This window comes from Pisolithus orientalis, assembly GCF_024613125.1.
Source record: "Pisolithus orientalis strain OTSU chromosome Unknown F5J12scaffold_3, whole genome shotgun sequence".
Lineage (NCBI taxonomy): Eukaryota > Fungi > Basidiomycota > Agaricomycetes > Boletales > Pisolithaceae > Pisolithus > Pisolithus orientalis.
Genome location: NW_026260784.1, coordinates 1,384,324 through 1,409,303, shown reverse-complemented (window position 1 = coordinate 1,409,303; position 24,980 = coordinate 1,384,324). Strand labels below are relative to the sequence as shown.

The following is a 24,980-nucleotide window of genomic DNA, read 5'->3' as shown; positions in this document are numbered from 1 at the left end:
CTTCTTATTCAGCTATCTAAGTACAGTGATTTATATACAGTACAGGGGCATTGCCTTTGGAAAGCAAGGTACAACACTTGGTAAGTGATTGGTAAGTGATAAGTAAGGAATGTAAGCAGTGGGTAATCATCTTAGAAAGCATTGGTGAGCATTGGTAAGGATAAGCAAGCCAAAAAGTTGAAGGATCAGTAAGCAAAGCCAAAAGATTGGTAAGTATTGGCAACAGGTGAGTCAAGGACAGTCAGAATGTCAAGGTATAAGTCAAGTAATGTCATGAACTGGGAAAGCACACTGGAACCACATTAGGGGGAGGCTGTGCATGTCACATCTCAAAGAGATTGCTTCTAGGCCAAGGTGGGATGACAGAGAGGCAGTGCTGATCTGATGCTGATATAGTACATCCAAAAGCAGACAGGGTGGGTCAGATGTCAACAGGGGTCAAGCCTTGGGGGTCTGTGGGGTGACAGGAGCATAGGGGATCACAACTTTCCCCCCCTAACTGTCCTCTCAGTGAAGCAAATAGAAACTTCATGAATGAGGCTCTGTTGGAAGAGAGGACAAAGGGGGAGCATCCTCTGCTGTATCTTGCAATAAGGAGGCAAGATGTGCATCATACTCATCTTGGATGTGATCAGGGGGAGTGGAGAACAGTAGATTATACTGTAGCTGTCACAATTTTGGAAGAATGATGGATGAGACTGGTATGAAGACATTGCAGGGAGCAGGGAGGAAGGATCCATATGCTTCTTGGACTGGAGAGACTGAAACAACCACATAAGACCTTTCTAAGTGAATGACAGACCTGAGGTGACCAAAGAACATCCTCCTAGAGGTCATACTGACAAAAAGAATGTGCTGTGCAAGCTGGATGGGCTGAGAGGGGGCAGATGAGGATGGGATGTACCAGGATACTTCAGGACAGAAGCTGGTAGGAACTCCTGGTAGATATACATAGCCATGGTCCCTAGCAAAGGGGACAAGTGAAATGATTGATGTGGAGGTGGCCATATCAGAGGAATTAGTGACATGAGCATCTTGTGGAGGGCATGCTGTAGAAATGTGTGGAGTGCACAAATCCTTTCCAATTTTGGAAGGTAGGATCATGAGGCTGAGCACTATAAGCAAGTGTGGGAATGGTGTCAATAACTGTGGAATTGGTGGAGATGCATCAAAAACTGGAATGCTGTACACAGGTGCTTAAGAATTTTTATGGGTGCTTAACTTGCTTCCTTCCTTTTCTTTGGCATTGATGACTTGTTCTTGTGTGAGGGATTACTGCTGATGTTTCTGGCTGTCCTTCTTCACACGAGGGCTATGGTCTTCATCTCCATTCATCAGCAGTATCCATCTCCACCTCACCAAACACCTTTGGTGTGTGACAGTGCTTACTCAGTTTCTGACATTATTTGACTCATTCTGTGATATTTTGACTATCCTTGACTTGTTTATTGCCAATACTTACCAATCTTCTTTGCTTGCTTACTTTTCATTTCTTGCTTACTCATCAGGATTACTCACTGTTTACAGTCCTTACTCATTACTTACCAAGCATTTGTGCCTTGTTTGTCATAGGCTGTACTCCCCATATATATAAACCCCCATGTACTTAGCCACAACCCAAGCAATCCAGAAGTCACTCAGCAGTCAGTTCAGTGCATAACTTGTCATTGACAGTTGAGGCTCATTCAGAAGAGTCTATCTGTCACCATTCATCATACTTGGTAGTTGAGGCTCCATCAAGGGTCTATCTACCTCCATCCTTTATCTGAAGCTTTATCCACACTTAGTCAGCAACTCTTGCTTAGTCATCCTCCTACTCCTGCATAACTCATCATTGACTTGCACCAGGAGCATGTTCTATTGAAACTCATCACTCTAGTCAGCATCCCCCTCACAGTCATCCCTTGTCCCTCTACTCCTGCATAACTCATCATCAACTTGTGCTAGGAGTCCTTTCAGCTGAATACCTTCACTACATTCAGCACCCCCTGCCAAGTCTTCATTTATTCATCTGCTCTTGCATAACTCATTGTTGACTTGTGCCAGGAGCACCTGCCATTGAAATTCCCCCAGTTTTGACCCTCCAGGTTCTGTGGAGGTAAACCACCACTTGCTTATATTTATCTTTTTTGTTGGTTTTGGTTGGTTTCCACCACCTTTCCACACTTTGACTCACAGCACCTCCCAGTTGCTTTGATGGTTGTGGGTAGGGGTGGCACCATTAAGGAGAGATGTAGTTTGTTCAAACAACTTGCCTTTGTCAAGCCCACCAACTGGGATCTCCACTTCCCACACCTTGTCTTCCTCCTTCCAGAAGTCATCCCACATGACAGTGGTCCCTGCTTCTTCATGTAATCACAGTTCTGGAACAGGGGTGGCACCATGAAAGCCTGTGTCTGATGTGCCATAAACAGGTGATATGTGGCTCTGACAATGGCATCCTGGGTCTCCTGGCTGGACCTCTCCATCACTCCAACAAGAAGCTGATCTACCAGGGGGTGTCCTCCAGTCAGGGTCTGAACCCTAAGTTTGTCAGTGATAGCTGCAACTATGTCTGATGCTTGGTAGACTGAAGACAACATCCATAGATAGTTGTCTTGTTCTGGTGACCCCCTGTCAAGCTTGTCCCCCTCATTGAAGTTTGTAAGCAACCAAACCACATTGAGGAAGTCACTTGCTGGGATTGATAATCCTTGCTTGTCAACCCCTGAGCTGGCAACAGCAGTGAGCAATTGATAGGCTGCACAATCAGCAGGGTTGAGCAAAGGGAAGGGTGAAGGGGGTTGTCTGGGCACATGAGCAGAGCTTGGGGCAGCTTCATCAGAGAGTGGGGGTGGGGTTGTTCTACTATGGGAGTCATCTTTAGCCTTTCCTTTGTCCTTTCATGGTCCTGAGGTGTTACTGTCCCTTCCCTGAGGGACTCTGTGTGCCAGGATGTGACAGACTGAGAACAAGGAGAGGGGGCAGGAATAGTTGGGGATCTTGATCTTAGTATGATCAGGACATCCCCCTGTCTGCGAGAGGGGAGGGGAGACCAAGCAGACCATATTACAGGAGCAGGGGAGTGAGGGGAAGGCATCATGTTCACAGGAAGTGTCATAAAAGGATCCAATATCATTGATGAAGCCATTTTCAGTGTTGATGGAGCAGGGGGAGTCCAGGGGCAAATATGCAATCCCCTATGCTCCTGTCACCCCACAGATTCCAAAAGCTTGAGCCCTTTGACAGCTCCCTCATGGTTAGGTGAGGTTGGCTGAAATGCTTTCCAAGGAGAGGGCTCATGTTGAGGTGGTGGTGGTCACATGATGAAGTGTGACAATGCTCTGCAAGTGGGCTGTATTTTCAATTCAACTCATCAGCTCAATATCTTGAAAATCCCCTGCAGTGTTTCATAGATATGACATATATACACTTAATAGTATACTGTATTGGAGCACTGTACATGAGTTGTAGTTGTAATTAATTTCAAATGGATATGGAGCACAAAAATCAGTGCCTCAGCTAGAGGATAGTACCAAATTGGGATGACATAGTTCACCATAGCATACACTAGATGTCATTAAGCAGCAATAGCATGAAAATGGTGTGGCCATACCCAATGGTCCAAATATCCACCACAGAAGAAAGGGAGGACCTCAGTGCAACTAGGTGAAGAGAACATGAGTCACATGTCCAACTCAATCTGATCATCTCAATTCATGGACACATACCTTGGATGACAAGCTGCTTGGGCAATAAAGCAATATTGTGGTCACCATATCCTCCCATCAAGTATTTTGGAAGAATTTGATGCCATTCACACACTGCCCTCAACCACTTAATTACAGTCATCATCTTTCACAAGCTTTTTTTCCCTTGTACTCTCAATTAATACCATGGACACTATGAATACACTGTATTTGCATTGAGCATTTCTGCTGAGCATACCAATAACAATTGCTTTTTCTCAACTTTGCCACTGTGCACTACTGCTGGAGACTTAGTATTGACTTAGCAGCACAGTGTCACACCATATCACCTCACATGACTATGGTCAAGTTTCATTGAGGTCTACCTTAGGACTGGTGGTACAACTAGTTGCAAATAATCATGTGACTTGTGGCAACTGCACCACTGCTAGTGCACTGCCACAGGCAGTGACTGTAGAGTGATGATGTCATCAAAATCCATTTCACAGAGGAATGGTTGCCATGGCACTTCATCTTGAAGTTGTGGGGTAGGTGTGGTGTGATGGAAAGCTGAAATGTGATCAACAACTGGCAGGCAGCCAGTACAAGGTTGAAACTTGGTCTTAAATATGTCACAAAGAGCACTCACACAGCAAGCATTTTACAATTTTTCATTGTACAAACATAGGGGAAAAAAATCTTTGAAAAGATACTTTGTTTTATCTCATGTTCTCTGCTGAAACAACTGGCAATAATGTTGAATTTTGAAAGGTGTTTCTGACAGAAAACATGACACAGTGGATTTCCAATGTTTTATTGGTGAAAAACAATTACCATGACCCACCACCAAAAACCAAAAACAATCATCAAAAAAATTATTAGTACTGATTTCTACATGTTATGCAATACATTAATCAAATACTTTACCACAAAATAATTTGAACACACTGATCATTGAAGAACATGTAATGTTACATAGAACATCAAAAGTAAATGATATATGTTTTGTATGTGATAAATGAAAACATTTGGCCAAGTCTTTCAATGTTCACCTGAAAAAAAAAGAAAAAAAAAAAGAACAGCAGTTCAATGTTTTCTCTAAAAACATGACATGCTAAACTACAATTTTTATGTACAAGAACATGGTACTGAGAGCATGCCAAATGTTCTGGGTCAAATTACAGTATCTTATCTCCCAGAAAACATGATAAATAAATAATGTATTAAAATATCCTGTTCTACCACAGAATAACTGTGAAGTAGGCATGTTATATGTAGAGGTGTTGTGAAGGTTCTGAGCTGTTTAGGTTCATTTGTGGGCATGACTGCCTTGTGCACAGATCCAAGTTTGTCTCTCTTTGACATTGTTTCATAGGTGACAAGCTGACCACTCCCTTCCAGTGTGCTTGACTTGTTTTTCCAATCTTTCAGCATCTCTGCCCTAGCTGCATCATCAGGCCTCTTGCTGCTCTGCTCTGCTGTGCACTTAGTCCCTCAGTAGCTTGTCAGCATACTGAGGTCTATCTACAGATTCCACAATTATATCCTAAAATAAAAGATGAAACACATAAAACAGTACAATGTATCACTGATAAAATGACTCATCCAGTTCTTCCAATGAGGACCATGGTGGGTCTGTCATGCACAAAATATCCTGTTTGACAGTTGTGGACAGACAAACATGACAATTTTACTCATTGAATTATTCCAATATGGCACAACATTCCAAGGGTGTTACAAATGTATACTAGGCATATTTAGGACATAACAATGCAATCTGCATGAGCCAATTTTTGTTATATTAAGTTTTTGAAATTTTGACCCAAAAATGTGGCCAGCCCCCAAAAGAATTTGTAAAAATCCTGGAAAAAGTGGAATAAGTAGCATTAGCCTAGTACAGTATGATTGCAATGTCAAGGTACAGCTGTCACACTAGTGAGGAGCAGAAAAAATTGAGCAAGTCTGAGGTTTGTGGTCATGTGAATTGCTGATCCTAGACACAGGAATGCCCTTGAAAACCCACTGTAACATGCAACATGGCTGGTCTGCATAACCAGAGCTCAGCTGTTGTTGAAACAGGCAATGTATCATTCCCTGATACACCCAAATCTGACAAGGATCAGCACACAAGCAAATGCATGAGGACATGATCTCATGCTCCCAGCCCTGAGGCAGAAGATGAAGAACTAGAGTGGAAATGCACCAATGTACTTGACAGTTTGAAGTTTACAGCCAGTGAGAGTGAGTCAGAGGATGAGCTTGAACATGATGATGCCACATTCCAAGTCATGGGTGTTGGTGAGGCTGATCTCTGTGCTCAGTTGGTCAACCTTGCCATTAGTGCTGGTGATGACCCTCTTGGTGAGACTTGGTTACCTCTGAGAGAAGCAAAGTGTGCTGCCCAATGAAAGCAGTCACTCAGATGCCCCAAGGAATACAAGAAGGGTCCTGATGTCCATCAGCTCTCACAGAAAGCCATGATGATCATTGAAGTGGTTCTTAATCCTACCTTATATAGGGTCAATAACATGTTACCACACCCTAAGTACCACATTCAATCTAACCAAAATTTTGGCCACCCTAAAAAGTCATGGGAAAAACTTTGGACCACTGTTTTTTGATGTATTTCATCAGTAAATCACTTTTGCTGGCCAGAGCTGTCCAGAGTTGTCCAGCACTGGACAGATTCCCTAGGACTACCAGCTCACAAAGTGGTCTACTGATGTTTCACCTGTAGCATCTGAATCAAGTGTTAGTTTTCCCCCAAAAAGTCATGGGAATCCAAAATCAAAATCATTGTATTTGTCTGTCTACAACTGTACCACAGAACATGATAAATAAATAGTGTAATAAAATATCAATATCCTGTTCCACCATGGAGCATTATAGACTGTGAAGTAAGCATGTCATATGCAGAGGTGTTGTGAAGGTTCTGAGCTATACAGTTATTGTCAGACTGCTGCCTACTGCAAATACAGTGCTGAACTCCCCATTTCTTGCATGAACTGCCTTGTGCTCTTTCACTTTCAAAAGTGGACTGGGGACATTCATGAGTGGTGGGGGTGCTATCAGAGGCTACTCTTTCTCTAGTCAGTCAGGGCAATTATGAATTTTGGACTATCCTGTTCTACCACAGAACATTATAATGTGTGTCATCAATGTGTTGTTGCAAGAAAAAACAACGAAGGACACAGAATACTCAAGTATAAAAAGTCAGGTGGCACATATCATGACTGACTGAGGTTTATTCCATGAGATGAGATCATGTGACAGCATGTGATGGGGTGGTTGAGCAAGGACAAGCAGTGATAGCATTGATGGTTACAGATGCCACTTATCATGTTCTGTGGTACAAAGGACACTTTAATACACTCTTTATTTATCATGTTCTCTGGGAGACAAATCAGTGTGATTTGATCAAAAATATTTAGCATGTTAATATGGAATCTCAGTAGCATGTTTTTGCACATAACAAATATTGTTTTAAATGTCATGTTTATGAAGTAAACATTGGCCAATAGTCTGATGTTTTGTGGGTCAACATTGAAAGACTTGGTTAAAGGTTATTAGTATTATCACATACAAAACATTTATCATTTACTTGTGATGTTCTGTGTAACATCACACATTCTCTAATGACTAGTGTGTTTAAATTATTTCATGTTACAACATTTGATTAATCAATTACATAACATGCAGAAAACAGTACTAATATTTTTTTTGATGATTGTTTTTGGTTTTTGGTGGTCAGTCATAGTAATTGTTTTTCACCAGCAAAACATTGGAAATCTACTGTGCCATGTTTCCTGTCAGAAAAGCCATTCAATACATAAGATTATTTCCACTTGTTCAAGCAGAGAGCATGTGATAGAATAGAGTATCTTTTAAAAGAATTTTTTTTCACATGTTTGTGCAAAGAAAATTGTAAAATGCTTGCTGTGTCAGTGACTCTTCAAGGGAAGCTCTGGCAGGGACACTTGCCATGGAGGTATCAGAACCTGAACCTGAATACTGAGTCAGCCAGTCAAGACAAAACAAAGTAGAACATGTACATTGCCTTGATTCCCCTCCAACACCCATCACATCCGCTGGACAAAAGCCATCTTGGACATCATCAACCAAAACCCCAGCAAAGACCACACTAGTAGCAGACTCAGGGACATGCAGAGACAGTGGAATGTTGCAAAATGTCACACTAGCATCATCCAGCTGCAACTGCTTCTGCTTGTGATGTTCCCACTTCTTGCACTCTACAGGCACCAATATAGTGTTAGTATTATGATGGTCAGAGTGATCAAAACACAATAGAGTGACTAACCTCTATGCTAAAGCTCAATCACCTCTGCAGTGGCATTTGCATACTCATCATTGTATGTTTGCCTAACTTTCTTCCAAGCACAGCTCACTGTATGCAGCCATATGCCATGAGGAGAGAAAAATTGATGACAAAACTTGTACTGGACCTGGGCAGATGCAGCAGCAACTGTCAAAATATTGTATGTTCAGCCAGATTTCTTATGCAGTGCCATCAACAGTCTATTAAATGGAAAGAATACAACAAGAGATTGATGATACAGATTTGACAGACAATACACATTCAATCAGCCACATTGGATGACAACATTGATCAATAGCAATATGTCTGAGTCTGAACTGGACATATATTACTAAGCACTGTACAAGCCCTTGAAACAGCCTCACAACACAACTGAAACATTCCAAGTCACATGTAAGCAGCTGGTGTGCCGAGCACCATGACCCCCCCAATTGCCTTGCATTTGGAATATGCAGCCAACTCAGTGGCAAGGGGTCCAAAGAATGTCCCAATTTGGCAGCATTGGAAGGGGGAGTCAGAATTTTCTGACATGATGTGTTATATTCTGCAGCAATGAGTATTCAATGGAATATTTATAGCTCAGGGAGACTTCCAACCTCGAACTACAAGGAAGGGTCATTGCTTAGGCCATCAACAATGTGAAGATTCTAGAGCTTACTTTGGCTTTCCAAAAACCTGACAAGGTTAGAATCTGAGTAAAAGAAGAGCCGGGCTTCCTGGAATTGGAAGGGAATGTGGGATACACCACCCAATACCCAACCATTACTGTGGGTGGGGTCGTGAATGACGAGACACTGTAAAGCGCCATCTTGGACAGGACCAGCTGTATGACGCTGCAAAGGTCCCCTGTTAGCACTCTTTGGCAACTCCCGCCGTCCTGAAAGATAGAGAAAGAGAAAATACAGAAGCCGAGACGGAATCTAGAAAGGACGGTTTGGGAGACGCGAAACGTGATCTGGATGTTGCCCGACATAATGATTTCGTACATTGTAACTTCTGCTTCTTGCTGCAAGGCTTCACAGGTGAGACATAGGACTGCTTGGCCACTGCGCCTGGTCCATTGCACGATTCGCCTGCAGACCTGAGTTGGCAAGGCGTTGCTAGAGATGGAGGCCATGAATTCTTTGAATGAAATCAGTATTTTTGTCCTCGAGGCAAGAAGAGACGTTGTTGGCTCCACGAAAAGCAAGAGCATGCACCACCCGTCGTCATTCACGTCCAGTGATGGTCAATCTGGCCTACTCGGACAGCAGTCAGTCGCTGCAATATGTTTGCTCGATGAAAAACCGCAGGTTTGATGACGTTTCGTGCCACTATACGCGGGGATCAGGGTTTAAGTTTTGAAAGTGGCGCCTAGTTCTTTGGACAAAACAGTCGTCTGCTTCAACAGTCTTCGTATCACAACTCCTCATTCATTCTGAGCCTGAGATCTGGCCGTTGATCCGCAAACATGACTGCCGTTTCTCGTTCAGACCTACTAGCTTGGCTTAATGAACTTCTTCAACTGAACTATACCAAGATCGAGCAATGCGGCACTGGTGGTGCCTATTGCCAGATTCTGGACTCCATCTATGGTGCGTGCCACCAGGAAACATCTTCTTTCTGATTGTTTATGATAAAATATCATCTTCTGACGCGTCGATTTTTCGCCAGGGGACGTGCCTATGACGAAAGTCAAGATGAATGCGAAGCACGAGTACGAATTTGTTGCAAACTTTAAAGTGATGCAAAACGTCTTCAAGGCAAGGAAGATCGACAAGGCGTGTTTGCGACAATTCTTTTACAGCGTTGTTTTGGCTCATGCATGATCTCTCCAGCCAATACCCATCGAGAAACTTGTCAAATGCAAAATGCAGTGCGTGGTTTGCTTGGTGCTCTACTAGTACAGACATTGGTAACACGATTTTATCCGATCTCAGGGACAACCTAGAGTTCCTGCAATGGATGAAACGCTTTTGGGACTCTAATTACGGCGGACAAGGTTACGATCCAGTCGCCCGCAGACGAGGGGCGCCAACTGATACCCCCGCCACGATCGCACCACTGTCCAGTTCTCGAACCGGCGGCGCTTCTGCGGGTCTGGGGACTGGGGGCCGTGTTGGAGGAAAAACGCCCATCAGCGGCCATCGAGCTGGATCCGCTCAACCGAATGAAGTCATCCAGAACCTCCAAGCGCAAAACCGAGAATTGACCGCCCATATGGAGGGCTTAGAGAAGGAAAGGGACTTTTACTTTGCAAAGGTATGCTGCGATCCAATCACCAATGTCTACCATCGTTTTGAACATAGTCATAGCTTCGTGATATCGAAATTTTGGTGCAACGTGATATCGAACTTGCGACGCAGCGTGATATCGAACTTTCGCCGCAGCAGAAACAGGAAACAGCAGCAAGCGATCATGAATCCCGGCTAAAAACTTTGGAAGCCATTCAGCAGATCCTATACTCAACTGAGGTTTGTGGGGTCAAATTCGGCTCCAACGATTTACTGACTGCGTTTCAGGACGGCTTTGAAGTTCCAGACAATGCAGGGGCCGTTGACGAGGAAGAAACTTTCTAGTTAGATGTTCGTGATCCTTCAGCGCTATCGTATAATCCGTAGTACCCGTCAAGATCTCGTTACTTCGTTAGTTCTCCCTAGTTTTTGCAGGGTCTGAGCCGCCCTTGTTCGAAGCATTCCCTTTCATTTGATATTCGAGTCATAGGTATGATATACGGTCCTTTCGGGTGTGGAAGTAAGTTACATTAAGATACCAAATCGTCGTGTCATGCAAGCAATGCGGAGTTCCGTTCCAAGTCGTAAAGTTATAGAGGTGGTTTACGTCGGTTCAGACCCGATGGAAAAACCGTTGGTCGATACTGAGTTTTGAAGCTAGCAGGAACGATGAACCTAGGACCATGCTCGATCCAGCGAATGCGATGGCGGCCACGAAAGATCCTTTTTGTGATTGAAGCAGTGCGCCAGCAATGGGGCCACCGGTCAAGGCCCTTGAACGAGGTACGCGGACAATTAGGCAGGTCTAAAGTGGACACATTCAAGACGAACTTACGGAATAGACACAAAAGTGTAAAGAGCACCGATGCGCGTGCCCATCTCTTCCATGTCAGATATCTGGGCAACGCAAGGTGTCACTACGGAAACAAACGCCCCAGATAGAAAGCCGTAAATTGTAGAAAAAGTCGCTACGGCGGCCAAATTATCGGCGAACGTCCAGAACAGAAGGCAAATGAAGCCGGAAAAGAATGCCGTGGGACAAAGAAGGTTGAACCGCCCTATCTTGTCGGACAACCAAGCCGGCGCGATGCGGCCCAGTATGCTTCCGGCATTCATTATGGATAATACGTAGAAGGCAACATCGGAACTGATGCCCAAGGATTCGGTGTAATCGGATATATAAAAATAGGGGATAAAGATGCCTGAGTGATGAGAAAAAAAAATTAGCTGGTACACGCCACGGCAAGTTAAGAAGACCGTACCTAAACAAACAAAGAACGAACCAACAACGAGAAGTAGAAACCGTCTATCATTGATTAATTGAAAATCCTGGAGCGAAAATGGTCGCGTTTTGCCCGCACGTCGAGCAGAGATGGTGGATGCTGCCAGTGCACCTGATACGGCAGAGAGGAGTGCCGAAGCCCTGACCCCCCAAGCAAAACCAATTTTACGAAAAAGGAAGCGGAGCATAATCGGGTACACAACGCCGCCTGATCAAACATCAGTAAGTACTGCCTCTGGTAACCATTGCGCTGCGAACCAAGACCAGATCCAGCCGAGGCAATTCCAATAGCTGTAGCACGATAGTTGGTAAAGTGAGTCGCAACAGAAGAAACCGAGGGATAGAAGCTAGATGTAGTTCAGATTTGCGGAGTGCCACCGAGGAAAGGATGACACACAGCAGAGCGACGCTCAGTCCAAACAGAACTCCCTGAGCTAACAGGTACTGATAATACTGAGAGGCGACGCTGGTGAAGACAAGACTAAGCACCGAAATCAATGTGCCCAGTATCAAGAGTGGTGAAGGGCCCCAAGCATCAAATATACGCCCAACAGGACCACCCTTTCGCAAACCAACCAGCGCGTGATTAGTACGTTCCGCACAACGGCGTGGAATCGACTTACCATGAAAAAGAAAACGCATAATTGCAATGAACCGATCCAAGATATGTTAAAGCTTGACATAGACGAAAGTTGGTTGCCAGAGTACCAGGACTGAAATGTGCCAAAAGCGATCATCTGACCGAAGGAGCAGAACAGTGCTAAGAATGACCCAGCGACCGTTAACCACGCTTGCTGGTTATGTGGCGAGGATGCATCCGAGAGAGGGGTACTGCAGCATTCTGCAGAGTGCGAACTGGGGTGAAGAGGGCACTGAGAGGATGAAGAGTCGAGACTTGACTTGTTGACTTGTGACGGTGACTGCTTCTCGATATCAGCCATATGATAGAACTACAGTGGATGTGGAGTTTTAGCTGATGCACGAAAAGAGAATTGACCAGGGGGGGCAATTTAAGCCAAAATCAAGGTTATAGGTGAGAACCATTATATTCCGGTGTTTTTACTGGCATACCGGAAACAGTTATCAAGTCGCCTTTAGCGCCCTGGAACGTTCACGAGACGCCCTGTATTTCGGATGCTTGTACGTGAATGGCGGAGTAACGAAAGAGATGACTGTGTGGTCTCTCATATAGGGACGTGCTGGGAGGGGGGCGAAGCGGACGTTAACCCCCGTCACTGTGAAGATTTCGATGGCATGCGGCAGAGAAACACCGCATACTACTGTAATTGTGGAATCCAGTGCATCCTAGGGTTAACTGGGTACTCGTGGGGTTAATGATGAGAAAGGATGGAATGCAATCAAAAGAGTAAATGGGCGGCAGGACTGTTCATCGAAGGAATTAGATTGCGTAGCCAGGGAACCCGCCTCAGACGGCACAGCTCACACCAGATCCGATAGAGACGGGAACCCAGAAGTGGATGGCCGTGGACCGGCTGGGTTCTGGGGTGGGTAAGACGAGGCTTATTCGGGCTCCGGTCATGACTCGGCCACGCGGTCGACCTACAGCACGTAACCGAATAGGGGCAAAGAGGGTTTTCCCGCTCCACGGCTCTGGGAAACCACCAGGCCGTCGGCGACACGAGGAACTCTAGTTATCGGGTTCACCGTAAAAGCCATCCTCCCGCTTGCTAGAGCTTCATGCCACAACCCCACTCAATCGCCTCGTCTTCAATTCCCGATAGTGCTTAATTGCTCTTTCCCGTTCCTCTTCCATCATCACCTTCTGCGCCATACTCAAGACGCCCGAGGACTTATCTTTCTTCGGCAGCTGACGTGCTCCTCGCGGAACGTTCGTAATTTCAGGTGGTGCTTGAGCTATGTCATTCAGGCGCCGCGGAGCTGAGGTGGAAGCTTTTGGAAACTCTTTGCTTTTTTCCGCTGAACCATCTTGTTCGATAGCGAAACCGGTGATTTTTGTTGGGTGCCGCAGAGGAACGTTCTTATCCGAAGAATTGTAACATTCCTTGCTTTCTTCTTTTCTAGCGCTTGGCTGCGGCCTGCCAGCTGCGTCCTGCTTACGAACCTTGCGCTCTTGATTAGACGACTGTCGCAACGCCATCTTGATATGAGGAATCATTGATTGTTCCACTCGCCTGCAGCGCATCAGCCAATAAGATAACACCGACAATGACGGTAGGGACAGCAATCACCTGTTGAAACTCGTGATCGTTTCTCCGGGTCTGATCTTCGGTGTGCCGTTGGCGCCCTGATCACTGCCATCATGATGCTTTCTCTTCCGTGCTGGGCCATCCTCGCACCCATCAAGTTTCCGTTTCTTCTCCCTATATTCTTGCCTGATCCTAGCGGCATCAAGGACGCGAGAGACCGATTTCGGGATTGTCTCCCGAGCAAGAGAGGTTTCGGGGGCTAAGTCGATACCTCTAAAAAAATAAATAATTGTGAGTAGAATAGAAGCGGCGGGCAATAATGCGCACCGTAGTACTCTCTGGCTTTCCCTCGTAGACCGTTTGGCACGTTTGTGGGGCATCCTAGCTCCTTAGTACAAGCCTGCAAACCAGTGAGTCCTTCAAGATACCTTCTTACAGTCACGTGCGCGGCGGAGGCTTGCCAACCAAAAATGGCGAAGAGTCCGACCATCGACCGCTGGCTTGTGCATGAATGGCTTCAGCCTGCCACCTTCCAATCTCCTGGCAGTCCCAGATCCCTCGGACCTGCCACCGAGAGAATTACATACAACGCCCTGCCATCCTGGAGAATCCTGATGCTGCAATTTTTCCGAATATCGCGGTTGGCGTGCATTCATAACTGATCTAGCATACGATACAGCTCCAGGCCTTCTTACTTCCAGATACTTGCATTGGCACATTACTTTAATATTCAACACAGCTCGTTCGTCTGGTGGCATGTCATGCATCACGCTTAGTCTACTTCAAAGTACCTGCGATAGACGCAAATGCCTTCAGCCCTGTCATTTTCTTATAACCGTCGTGCAGATACAACCGACCGCGGCATGCTCGATAAATCTCCTTTTGCATCACCTGCATAGTAGGATATTTATTCCTCATGGTATTGTGTGACATTCTATCCCAAGAAAAAACAATGACCTTCCAAACTCATCCCATACTGTCGCCGTAATCAGGCACCAACAACCGAAGCAAAGGTCAAAGCTGCAAACCCCAAGGTGTTTCCTAACTCCAAAACAAACTTTCCTCGGTGTATGTCCACCTTTGGAGCACATACACGAATAAAGATATACCGGAAAGATACGCCAGGATAATGGCTGCTATTAAATTAGCACTTAGAGCGGCAGTTACCAGTGGCAGCGAACAGTACCTAATTTCCGGTCAGGTCTCTGGCCAATATCATAGCCAGGTTGTGGAACACCCATCACATTGCAAAACACATGGGCTGCGATCGGAGGTAAGACAGAACCAGTGCGAAGAAAGAGATATGAGCAATAGAACCCGAAGAGGGTCGTGTAGGCGAACTGGAAGGCTACCGTGGATCAAGGTCATGAGGCGGAATTACCAAAAGGTGGTGAAGCACACCTGTTCCGATAGCAGCGCGCTTCAAAGCTGCAGGGCTACGACCATACCTATTGTAGGTTTCCCATGCATGATGGATGTGGGCTGTTCCAGCAAGGTCAGCACATGTATACTTGGCCATTCGCACACTTTACCCGCGCCGAAAGCCAACGGACTCAGCAAGATCATACGTGCTTTGGATGCATTCGCCAAGTGATATGCACTGAGGACACATGCTCTGAATACGACTTCCTCTGTGATCGGAGCCTGTTGGAGTGACCAGTTGGTAGGTCTGGGAATGGTGAAAGATCCGTATACCCACAACCACATAGTTCCTTATACCAGTGACTGAAAAGACAACAGAAACGAAATCGTCCTCATACGTCCAATTCCTTTGAAATGGCAGGGTCCCCACCAGGAAGCGAGAGTAGAGAGGTCCCAGGTACAAGACTGGCGTCACAAGGAAAGGAAGGAGACCAGAGAAAGTGATGCCCAGATGTGACAGTGTCAAACGAAGTAGGGTAACACGCTGCGATACAATTCCATCCAGTCAACGTCTAAGAGAGTGCTGCGGCACTTGGCTGGAGAAACATACGTCAAGCTCGTTCCCTGCGATCTCTCTCACGGGATCAGCCGCCATAACACAACAAATGATGGTTGCAATGCTGACAGCAACCAAACGGGCCCGGATGACGTCCGGGTCATCCCTCCAGCGTTCGCGCATCTCCTTGGGCCTGGAGTAACCAAAGTCGATGTACGCTTTGGCTTTGGAGAACGACAGTCGGGCGCCTTTCGACAGGTAGATCGAGCCGACATACAAAGTCGTGTAGACCGCAGCCAACGCGTGAGCGGAGGAGACACCCAACGAATTGGAAAGCCTAGAAACCACCCCAGCTTGCTGCAACGCGAAAGACATAATGAAAGAGTTTCATGAAACGCGTGCGTTAGCAAAGGCCTGTGGCGGTGGCACGAGCCCTTTGTGAACAAGACAACAGCGCCGTTGGCGTGCTGCCGTGTGCTGCAGCTGGCGACGGTGTCTTGGAAACACGGAACACGACGTGGTTGCGCAGACAGGGGTCAGTGATGACTAAGCAAAGAACTGCATAGAGTCCCGCTCAGATTCAAACTCCCCCGCAAACTCTAAATTCCTTGTACACACGCCCTACGTCGCGCTCCAACGCTGCCTCGCTGCCCCCCTTCTTCACCATGCCAGGAGTAAGAGATATCAGGTTTGTTGATGTCATTAGCAACCAAATTCAAATCAGTGACTCCGATCTCGTTGGCATGCAGCGCGGACGATTTTATCACTGCATACGCATCCCACCTCAAGCGGTCCGGCAAGCTCGAGGTGCCAACATGGGTCGATCTCGTCAAGACCGGTTCATACAAGGAATTGGCACCATATGATCCCGACTGGTTCTACATTCGTGCAGGTAAAACCTACCCGTTTTATATGCGTGAGGCCCTGCTAAGACTGCGATCAACCAATACAGCTGCCGTTGCACGGCACATATACCTCCGTAAGGACGTCGGCATTGGCGCCCTGACAAAACTTCACGGCGGCCGCAACAGGCGCGGAAACCGCCCATCACACCACGCGCCGGCTTCTGCCTCCGTCCAACGGAAAGTCTGTCAAGCACTCGAGAAAATCGGCGTGCTCGAACAAACCGACAACGGCGGTCGGAGAATTAGCCAGGATGGTCAACGAGACTTGGATCGGATTGCGACGGCTGTCGTTGAGGCTGCTAGGGAAGACGAAGACGAAGAAGAGGGCGAAGAGGAGGAGGAAGAGGAGGAGGAATAAACGTTGTATCCCACTTGCTCCAGCGCACCCTCTTGCTTCTCCATTGCATGCTCCCCAGCGGTGCTCGCTCATTGATGTTTACATGACATACGGTATGCTGCATGCGATCTTCAAAAATATGGCACTCCATGAATCTATCTAGCATTCCTGCCTGCGCTCGCACAACGCCGTTAGAGTACCCTTCAGCGTGACCTAAAAGCATTATTCTCCATCCGGTTTTTGACGTGTATTTTGCGTGAATCAGGGAAAAACCTGATCAGGCATCCGTATAACCTTTTATCCGGACTACCGATCAGCTTGTTTTTAATGAGTTCGCGAGGTTCGATAAGGCTTTAAGGACGTGCAGAGCGAGCAGTCGGAGAATGCAACATTTTGGGACCCGATCATTCACAGATCAACTGGCGAATTTGTTGGTGAGTCAGAGCCGAAGAACAGTGATAATCGGGTGCATTCGTGAGTCGGGTTTGACTATGTGCTCTTGAACCAATGTGCGTGTTATCTGGTCTGAATACAAGACTGATTGTTTGATCACGGTTTTTCCTGGCCTAACTCGGAAGGCCTGTGAAGTCCTGAGTCGAATGCAATAGTCAAAGCACACACGAAGGCCGTCTGAGACCGGTCGACGTTACCAAAACAAGTGTCAGATAAGAAACGGCGGCCCGTTATTACCACAGCGGTGAATGAACAAATACCGTTCTCAGGGGCAAGAGACGACTCACTTGGCCTGGCCCTGGGCTTGATTGATTCCGAGCCAGGAAAAAGACGAGTCCTTGACGGTCTGGGTCGACGAGTCTTCCATATGAGGAGTGCAAACCACGTCGACTGACATACCAGGCAGGATGTCGTCATTGACATCGTCACCCTGTGCGCTCGGCATGCGCAGGTATATATGCTTCTTTCTATACTGTTATCTTTGGATTGTTCTCGTTCTCACATCCAGCAATCCGCAGACAACATGAGCGCTACAGTAAACGACCTTCAGGCTCAGGTCGACAGACTTCATCACAACCTACAGACCGTCACAGTCCAGCATGAGCTAGCAACACAAGAAGGAGATCTCATCACTGTTTCCGATTACCTCCTGACGAGATTGGAACAACTTGGCGTCACTGTAGGTGGCTGGCTACTCACCTCGCAGACGGTGCATTCAAAGAGCTATGTGTTTAGTCTATCTTTGGTGTTCCCGGAGACTTCAACATGCGTAAGTGAATGCTTTACATCGACATTCCTCCGCGCTTACGTCCCGCAGCATTTTTGGTACGACTTGAAACGACGTCGTATTTCCCCCACTAACCAAGCGGCAACCAGGATTACATCGAAGACCACCCCAGAATCCAATGGGTTGGAAATTGGTAGGTATGTCCATCGTGTCGATGGAGACTTTCTTAGCATTCCAGCAACGAGCTTAATGCTGCGTATGCGGCCGACGGTTACGCCAGAATCAAACAACATAGTGTAGGGGTTGTCGTTACAACGTTGGTTCTTTTCCCTCACCGCTTACTTGCCACGGGTCACCAATTAGATATTCCTAGCTTCGGTGTTGGTGAATTAAGCGCCATCAATGGCATAGCAGGAGGTGGGTTGTAATCGCATGCGCAACGCGAAAACGTTCAACTCTTCGATCAGCATTCTCCGAAATGGTTCCTGTGGTACACATTGTCGGTGTCCCAAGCACCCTGCAGTTGAAGACTCGGCCATTACTTCACCATACGCTTGGAGATGGCAGGTATGGTCTGTGGTTCACCGGGAGCATTTTATGTATTTGTTTTGGCACTGCATAGGTTTGAAGCATATATGAAGGCTGCCCAGCAAGTCACACTCGCCCAAGCGTCGTTGATGATGAAGGTCAATGCACCAGCAGAAATTGACCGAGTTCTCACTGAGTGTATAACTCGCGTAAGTGCACCGTAGTTTCCGGTAAGCTAAGTATTTTGACCGCGCACCAAGTCTCGTCCTGTCTACCTTACCATACCATTCGATCTCGTAGGAGAGAAGATTCCAGCAAAACGTCTCACGGTGCCGCTTCTGCGTAGCCCCCCGCTAAATGATCCCGAGGTGGAGGCGTACGTCATAGACTCGATCGTTAAACGTATCGAAGAAGCAGGTCAGGATGTTATCATTCTTGTCGATGCTTGTACCATTCGTTATGGAGTCCGCGAAGAGGTCCTGGACCTAGTTAACAAGACTGGTTTCCCTGTATTCGCAGCGCCAATGGGCAAAACTGCCGTCAGCGAACAACACGAGTGCTATGGGGGCGTGAGTGGTGTCCGAGTCCCCTACTTGTGATATGCTTATGATGCTCAGATCTACATGGGGTCTCTGACTGATCCGGGAATTAAAGATAGGATTGAGAAGGCCAAATTGATACTCTCTATCGGCGCTCTGAAGTCGGACTTCAACACGGGCATGTTTACCTACAGTATTCCGCCAACCCATACTGTCGAGGTCAGGAAGGAGCATGATGATCTTATTCAGGGACTCAATTGTGTTGCAGTTGCATTCCGACCACACACTTGTGCGCTACGCGCAATTTCCGGGGATTGGGATGAAACTTCTGCTCCCGAAACTCACAGCTCGATTAAAAGAATATCGCAAGGGCGCTGATCGAGTGATAGTGCCGCATTATAAACTGGTGATCCCGCAAGAGGCTGACACAAGAATTTCACATGCTTATCTTTGGCCCCGCGTTGGGCAGTTCTTTAAGGAGAAAGATATCATCATTGCTGAGACTGGTGAGGCTGTAAATGATGGATTCGACATCAATCTAACTGTCATCCAGGTACTTCAAGCTTTGGTCTCTTTGATATTCCACTGCCCGACAACGCCATTTTCCTAAGCCAGGTCTTGTATGGCAGCATCGGTTGGACCGTTGGTAGGTCATGGTTACTTCTTTCTCTCGGCGAAATTAAACTCCTGCTACAGGAAGCCTCCTCGGCGCTGCTATCGCTGCTCGTGATCTCAAGTTGGGCCGAGTTATCCTGTTTGTGGGGGATGGCAGTCTGTACGTCCTGCTTACCTGCGGTAGACAGGTTTGTTGAAATACTCCAAGGCAACTTACCGCCCAGGAGCTGTCAACCATGATCCGCTACGGGGTCACGCCCATCATCTTCGTTATCAACAACGAGGGCTATAATGTAGAGAGGCGTCTCCATGGAATGTATAGGTACGTCTGCCCACGATATCGTGCTTCTCGATGCCCATATTGCAACAGGAAGTACAATGACATTGCTACATGGTGAGTTCGTTCGTTGAGCACGCAATGACTTGCTGAACGTGTGCCTTGCAGGAAATACACTTCTCTTCTGACGACTTTCGGAGACATCGACGGCACCGCTTCCAGGTCTTTCACTGTTCGCGATAAAGCTAGTCTCAACAGACTCCTGGAGGACCCTGAATTTGCAAAGGCCGACAAGATTCAACTCGTCGAGGTCATCATGGATAAATATGACACGCCTCGCGCGCTGGAGGCAGGGTCTGCCCTGTCCATGTTGTCTACCCAGAAATCTTCGCAGTAAGTGTAGTTTGAAAGTTGTAAGCTGTATGTAAGATACATGTCAAGTGCGTCGTAGTGGTTTTACTCGTCCCTAGGTTTAGCTGTGTACGGTTGAATCGTGTAGACGACCACGTGATGAACGCGTTCCCTTGAACACGCGTTTCAACTTTAGATAATTGAAGCATCCGCTGAGTGTGGCCCTACTATCCTCCACGGGCGATTGCGACGTGGCAAGTACACTACGGTAAAGGTAAACCTCTTGACACCATGAGCAACAACATTCCCCGGAGACTGGGGAACTACTGGTTAGATGAACTTCTGGGTTCCGGTTACTCGGGTTAGCAGTCGATTCCTCGACTGTCTACAACATTACTTATGGGAGTCGCCTCTAGGCTCCATCTTCCGTGCCTTCAACGTTTATACCGGTGATTGCGTCGCGCTGAAGGTCCAAGATGTGAACCACGAATGTCCCACAAACCGTTACGAAGAGTACATCTATCCTCTGCTTCAAGGAGCCGAGGGTATGCCTACGCTGTGGGCTTCTGGTGTACAAGGCAAATGGCACTACCTTGTCATTAGCTTGTTGGGGGCAAGCTTGGAGAATATTTATAGAAAAGGTGGGAAAAGAGCTATGGACCTGCGGAGCGTGTGTTCGATAGCTATACAAGTGGCAAGTAGTCTTCCTTGTGTGGATCTCGTGACGATCCTGATTTACTGGTGTGGCAGATTATACGTCTTCAGACAATGCACAATCGCGAGGTCCTACACCGCGATATTCAGCTCGGGAATTGTGTTGTGGGCCGCCCCCCTAACGAAACCACGATTTACATGATCGACTTTGGGTTCTCAAAGCGATACATTGATCCTTACAGCCGTCGACATATTCCAGACTCCAAAGTTAAGAGAGAGTTTCTTGGCAACTACTGGTTTACTTCGGTCGGTGTCCATTGTAAAGGGAAGGGTCAGTATCCTCAGTTTCATCCAATTTGTCAATCAGGAGTATCCATGATCACATCTTAGTACCTTCGCGGAGGGACGATCTGGAGGCAGCTGCGCTGATGTTCATACATCTGCTCACACCGGGGGGACTTCCGTGGACACGGAACGGAGTGCCCAAGACAGAAGAACAGCACCGCCGTATCAAGTGTGCCAAGGAAGCTGCTAGGCCGGAAGACCTCTGTCGTGGCATGTCCTCGGAGTTCGAGGAGTTTCTGAGATACTGTCGTCGATTGAAGTTTTCTGATCAGCCCGATTATGAGCGGTGGATTGATGAGTTTCGAGAACTCGCACGTGAAAATGGGTTCACAGACATTGATAAGTTCATATGGCCACCACCCCCACTTCAGGTATGTCGCTATGCCAGTTCATCAACAGATAATCAACCTCATCATGATTTTATCAGACGAAACCCGCTCAGCTGCGCAGTTTAGATCCTCCTCGACCTGCGGTCACTCCATCAGAGATGGAGAACGTCTTGCATGATCTAGCCAAACTCAAACTTAATAACAGGCCAATCCTCGCAGAGCGCACGAACAATTGCCCACCGCAACTGGATAAGCCGCCCCAAGGTTTCGAGAAGAAAACGGAGGTTATTGATCTCAGTGGCGATGCGTCAGGCGGCAGTACCGAACCAAGTCCCCCCAAAAAAATGATCCTTCGAACTCCTGTTCGTGTTAAGAAGGCAACCCGACTCGAAAAGCTGAGGCTTTCTGTACTTGACGCTACCAACAATGTGATGCTGTCCAGCGTCATTGCCGAATTCAGCATATTCCTCAAGGAGACAGGTTCGAAGACGCTAACACGAGAGGGCTTTGCATTTTTAGACGCATTGTACAAACAACTCGCCGACCCTTCGGTTTTTGCGCAACCGATGCGGACTCGCAGCTCTGTTGAAGAAGCCTCGGGAGGAAGTCAGCCTGCCCACGTGAAATTGGGTGTGGTTGCAAGACTCCGTAGGGAAGTAGCAACCGCCCAAAGTAACCGAATGCTAGCCAAGCTGGTCGCAGACTTTGGAGTGGTGACAAATAAGAGTAGTACACGGACAATAACGAAGGACGGATTTGCTTTTCTCGACGGTCTCGCCGTTCGCTTGAAGATGCTGCAGTAGACTTATTCAGTACTTCATCCGGTGCTGCCATCCTACGCCGACTCCAGTCATAGACCTTTTCTATTTACACCCGAATCTGATAATCAGTCCTTGATACCTGTACATCGCAATCTTCATCCGCCGTTGTTATCTGAATTGCGCGCTCTGGCGTCCTAGTTGATGCACGGCAGCCATGATAGTTACCCTGCAGGTGGGAGCCTCTCTTATACACGAGGTAGCCCCAGATGAAAATTCTCGCCAAGCACGTGTGATTTAATTCGGCCAAGTCCGCTTCCCCCAATAAAAGGCCTGACATCCTGTGTAAAAATACTCAGCTCACGTCTTTTTTTCTTTTCTTTCCCGGTCTAGGAACTGGAGCAAATTCCTTGACACGACGACCACGACTATCATGGGTACCCAGCCGACAAGCGGTGTGACGACTGTCAAGCAGAACGAGGTCATTATACCTGATCTCACCATTAAAGACCTACTCAGTTCCATTCCGCAAGTGTTTGCCTGATACTCCAAGGGCGGACGGCTCACTAACTTCACTGCCGTTTTCTAGTTCACATTGCTTCAAACGGTCGGCTCTTCGGTCGTCCACGTACATGTACGTTGGCAGTTTCACTTGGCTTCCATTATCTGACGCGCCTTTGGACAGTGCATGGGACTGCTTTGTGATTGGCCTTACTTATAAAGCTGCCAACTATCTCGATGCCTTGATTACGCCGGAGTATCTAAGCCTGCCCTACGCCTCCCTTTATTCTGCTATTCGCTTCTCCGTTTGGGCGTTGTACGGGTTTTGGACGGGTTTGTTCGCAACGGGTATCTGGGTTATTGCGCATGAATGTGGCCACCAGGCGTTCTCCGAATCCAAGTTTGTTAACAACAGCGTTGGATGGGTGCTTCACTCCGCGTACGCGTTTTTCTTTCGTGATCGTCAATCACGTGTTTGACACGAATTCCAGATTGGGTGTTCCATACCATTCTTGGAGAATCAGTCACGCCAAGCACCATGCCTCAACTGGTCATATGACTCAAGACCAAGTCTTCGTGCCTAAAACGCGTTCACAACTTGGCTTACCTGCCTTGAACCCGACGAAGGAAGATATATTGGGCTCCAGTGTTAGCGACGAAGTCAAACGGGAGCTCTGGGAGGCCGTCGGTGATTCCCCAATTGGTGCTTTGCTTGGCTCCGCTAGTTATCTGGTCAGTTAGCTACCATAACCCCACCATGGAAGTCGTTCGTTCTGATATGCTGTCTTAGCTCGGGGGATGGCCAGCTTACCTGATCCGCAATGCTTCCGGTCAGAAACGCTATCCCAAGGGTACCAGCCGTGAGTAGCCCTACATCCTCGCAGGCTTCGTCCTCATCTAACCTTGCTTAGACTTCAACCCGAAGGCAGTTATCTTTGCGCCTCATCAGTACGGTGCGGTTATCTTATCGGACATTGGAGTCTTGCTTTGGCTTGGTGCCGTAGCTGCTGCAATTAGCACATACGGCTTCGTAACCGTATTCCGCCTTTATCTCGTCCCTTACCTCTGGTGCGTTTATCATTTCTCCCCTTGCTCCCTGCTGACGACTGGACAAGGGTCAATCACTGGTTGGTTTTGATCACATTCCTCCAACATACCGACCCCCTTCTTCCCCACTACCGCGCTCCTGAATTCACTTTCGTCCGCGGTGCCCTTGCTACTTTAGATCGCAACCTCCTTGGTGATTGTGGCTCTATTATGGCTTGGATTGGGGCCCACGCAACTCATGGAATTTCGGAAACCCATGTCTTGCATCACGTGTCCAGCAAGATCCCACACTATAATGCGTATGTTCCTTCGTGGTAACAGACCACCTAAACGTACTCACTGGTTGGGTCTGTTTTGTAGTTGGGAAGCTTCTGCTGCGCTCCACAAGCGCCTGGAACAAGCCGGGCTTGTGCTTCAGGGTGCCCCTGGTGGGTGGAGGGAGGTCTACCGCGTGTTCAAGGAATGCAAGGTACAGCCTTTTCGTTCTTATGGGGAAGTGGTTCTAACCACTAGCATAGTTCGTGGAGGATGAGGGTAATGTCATCTTTTACAAGAACGCCCACGGATTGGCTGCTAGCCGGCCCAAGTTCAATGACGGTAATGCAAGTGATTCTGGTGTTGAAATCGAGAAACTCTAGAGGGCGTTTCGCATTCTCGTTTAGCTATTGTCCATGTTTCACATACCCGCTTCCCTAGAGCGTCACGTAGATGATAGAGTGGATGGAGCTCCTACGTATCCTAACCTTAATTATAAGTTTTCATCTCCGTAGTACTCGGTTCTTCGATTTTCGGAACAACGCTGGACAATGGAATCCCTGGCTGTTCCATGACACTTTCGCTGCTTCCGCTACCACCCGCGCACTTACAAGCTGGAACGTTGAACCCTAGAGTCTTCTCTAGATGATAACGACAGCGTTGACCGAATTACTTCGCATTCGCATGTGAGTCCGCGGCTTCCACCAGACACAACGAGATTTTTAATCTTAGCGTAGCCCGGTTGTTCAGGGTGGAATGCAATGGTGTGGATCT

General features: G+C 47.3%; 11 protein-coding genes across 11 annotated transcripts; 6 read left to right on the top strand and 5 right to left on the bottom strand.

Annotated features, from left to right (window-relative positions):
* Nucleotides 1–5,673: 5,673 nt before the first annotated feature.
* F5J12DRAFT_779831 (uncharacterized protein) lies at nt 5,674–6,289 on the top strand (the record flags this gene model as incomplete). Its single annotated transcript, XM_051742426.1, has 3 exons — nt 5,674–5,711; nt 5,833–6,060; nt 6,187–6,289. 3 exons carry the CDS (start codon nt 5,674–5,676, stop codon nt 6,287–6,289), a joined length of 369 nt encoding a protein of 122 aa, XP_051604353.1.
* A 1,279-nt stretch (nt 6,290–7,568) lies between these two features.
* Nucleotides 7,569–8,535, bottom strand: F5J12DRAFT_779830 (uncharacterized protein; the record flags this gene model as incomplete). Its single annotated transcript, XM_051742425.1, has 5 exons — nt 7,569–7,672; nt 7,721–7,918; nt 7,987–7,988; nt 8,075–8,131; nt 8,396–8,535. The coding sequence occupies 5 exons, from the start codon at nt 8,533–8,535 to the stop codon at nt 7,569–7,571; spliced, it is 501 nt and encodes a 166-aa protein (XP_051604352.1).
* On the bottom strand, nt 8,329–9,588 carry F5J12DRAFT_308007 (uncharacterized protein). The gene is made up of 2 exons (XM_051738835.1): nt 8,663–9,588; nt 8,329–8,606 (listed from the first exon to the last, which is right to left on the bottom strand). Exons 1-2 carry the CDS (start codon nt 9,197–9,199, stop codon nt 8,577–8,579), a joined length of 567 nt encoding a protein of 188 aa, XP_051604351.1. The 5' UTR covers nt 9,200–9,588; the 3' UTR covers nt 8,329–8,576.
* Nucleotides 9,455–10,562, top strand: F5J12DRAFT_918895 (calponin homology domain-containing protein; the record flags this gene model as incomplete). Its single annotated transcript, XM_051749235.1, has 5 exons — nt 9,455–9,578; nt 9,658–9,764; nt 9,822–9,859; nt 9,924–10,245; nt 10,299–10,562. The coding sequence occupies 5 exons, from the start codon at nt 9,455–9,457 to the stop codon at nt 10,560–10,562; spliced, it is 855 nt and encodes a 284-aa protein (XP_051604350.1).
* Nucleotides 10,563–10,830: 268 nt separating this feature from the next.
* F5J12DRAFT_888572 (major facilitator superfamily domain-containing protein) lies at nt 10,831–12,440 on the bottom strand (the record flags this gene model as incomplete). Its single annotated transcript, XM_051747262.1, has 6 exons — nt 10,831–10,990; nt 11,053–11,419; nt 11,480–11,707; nt 11,758–11,846; nt 11,897–12,060; nt 12,123–12,440. The coding sequence occupies 6 exons, from the start codon at nt 12,438–12,440 to the stop codon at nt 10,831–10,833; spliced, it is 1,326 nt and encodes a 441-aa protein (XP_051604349.1).
* A 755-nt stretch (nt 12,441–13,195) lies between these two features.
* F5J12DRAFT_714121 (uncharacterized protein) lies at nt 13,196–14,047 on the bottom strand (the record flags this gene model as incomplete). The annotated part of the gene is made up of 3 exons (XM_051740871.1): nt 13,196–13,652; nt 13,710–13,940; nt 13,995–14,047. 3 exons carry the CDS (start codon nt 14,045–14,047, stop codon nt 13,196–13,198), a joined length of 741 nt encoding a protein of 246 aa, XP_051604348.1.
* A 493-nt stretch (nt 14,048–14,540) lies between these two features.
* On the bottom strand, nt 14,541–16,124 carry F5J12DRAFT_802703 (CAAX protease self-immunity-domain-containing protein). The gene is made up of 6 exons (XM_051744428.1): nt 15,640–16,124; nt 15,367–15,573; nt 15,200–15,311; nt 15,069–15,149; nt 14,854–15,015; nt 14,541–14,800 (listed from the first exon to the last, which is right to left on the bottom strand). Exons 1-6 carry the CDS (start codon nt 15,958–15,960, stop codon nt 14,709–14,711), a joined length of 975 nt encoding a protein of 324 aa, XP_051604347.1. The 5' UTR covers nt 15,961–16,124; the 3' UTR covers nt 14,541–14,708.
* Nucleotides 16,125–16,250: 126 nt separating this feature from the next.
* F5J12DRAFT_713185 (ribosomal protein S19) lies at nt 16,251–16,848 on the top strand (the record flags this gene model as incomplete). The annotated part of the gene is made up of 3 exons (XM_051740815.1): nt 16,251–16,273; nt 16,335–16,477; nt 16,538–16,848. The coding sequence occupies 3 exons, from the start codon at nt 16,251–16,253 to the stop codon at nt 16,846–16,848; spliced, it is 477 nt and encodes a 158-aa protein (XP_051604346.1).
* A 955-nt stretch (nt 16,849–17,803) lies between these two features.
* Nucleotides 17,804–20,363, top strand: F5J12DRAFT_713271 (thiamine diphosphate-binding protein; the record flags this gene model as incomplete). The annotated part of the gene is made up of 15 exons (XM_051740824.1): nt 17,804–17,959; nt 18,016–18,053; nt 18,147–18,200; nt 18,246–18,323; nt 18,381–18,424; nt 18,475–18,574; nt 18,630–18,744; nt 18,796–19,104; nt 19,153–19,293; nt 19,343–19,580; nt 19,628–19,724; nt 19,775–19,849; nt 19,898–20,015; nt 20,064–20,083; nt 20,135–20,363. 15 exons carry the CDS (start codon nt 17,804–17,806, stop codon nt 20,361–20,363), a joined length of 1,812 nt encoding a protein of 603 aa, XP_051604345.1.
* Nucleotides 20,364–20,608: 245 nt separating this feature from the next.
* On the top strand, nt 20,609–22,448 carry F5J12DRAFT_713639 (kinase-like domain-containing protein; the record flags this gene model as incomplete). Its single annotated transcript, XM_051740849.1, has 5 exons — nt 20,609–20,678; nt 20,734–21,008; nt 21,068–21,302; nt 21,362–21,687; nt 21,744–22,448. 5 exons carry the CDS (start codon nt 20,609–20,611, stop codon nt 22,446–22,448), a joined length of 1,611 nt encoding a protein of 536 aa, XP_051604344.1.
* A 388-nt stretch (nt 22,449–22,836) lies between these two features.
* F5J12DRAFT_903151 (fatty acid desaturase-domain-containing protein) lies at nt 22,837–24,589 on the top strand (the record flags this gene model as incomplete). Its single annotated transcript, XM_051748373.1, has 9 exons — nt 22,837–22,931; nt 22,993–23,037; nt 23,089–23,343; nt 23,396–23,636; nt 23,695–23,764; nt 23,816–23,972; nt 24,020–24,250; nt 24,312–24,420; nt 24,470–24,589. The coding sequence occupies 9 exons, from the start codon at nt 22,837–22,839 to the stop codon at nt 24,587–24,589; spliced, it is 1,323 nt and encodes a 440-aa protein (XP_051604343.1).
* Nucleotides 24,590–24,980: the final 391 nt, after the last annotated feature.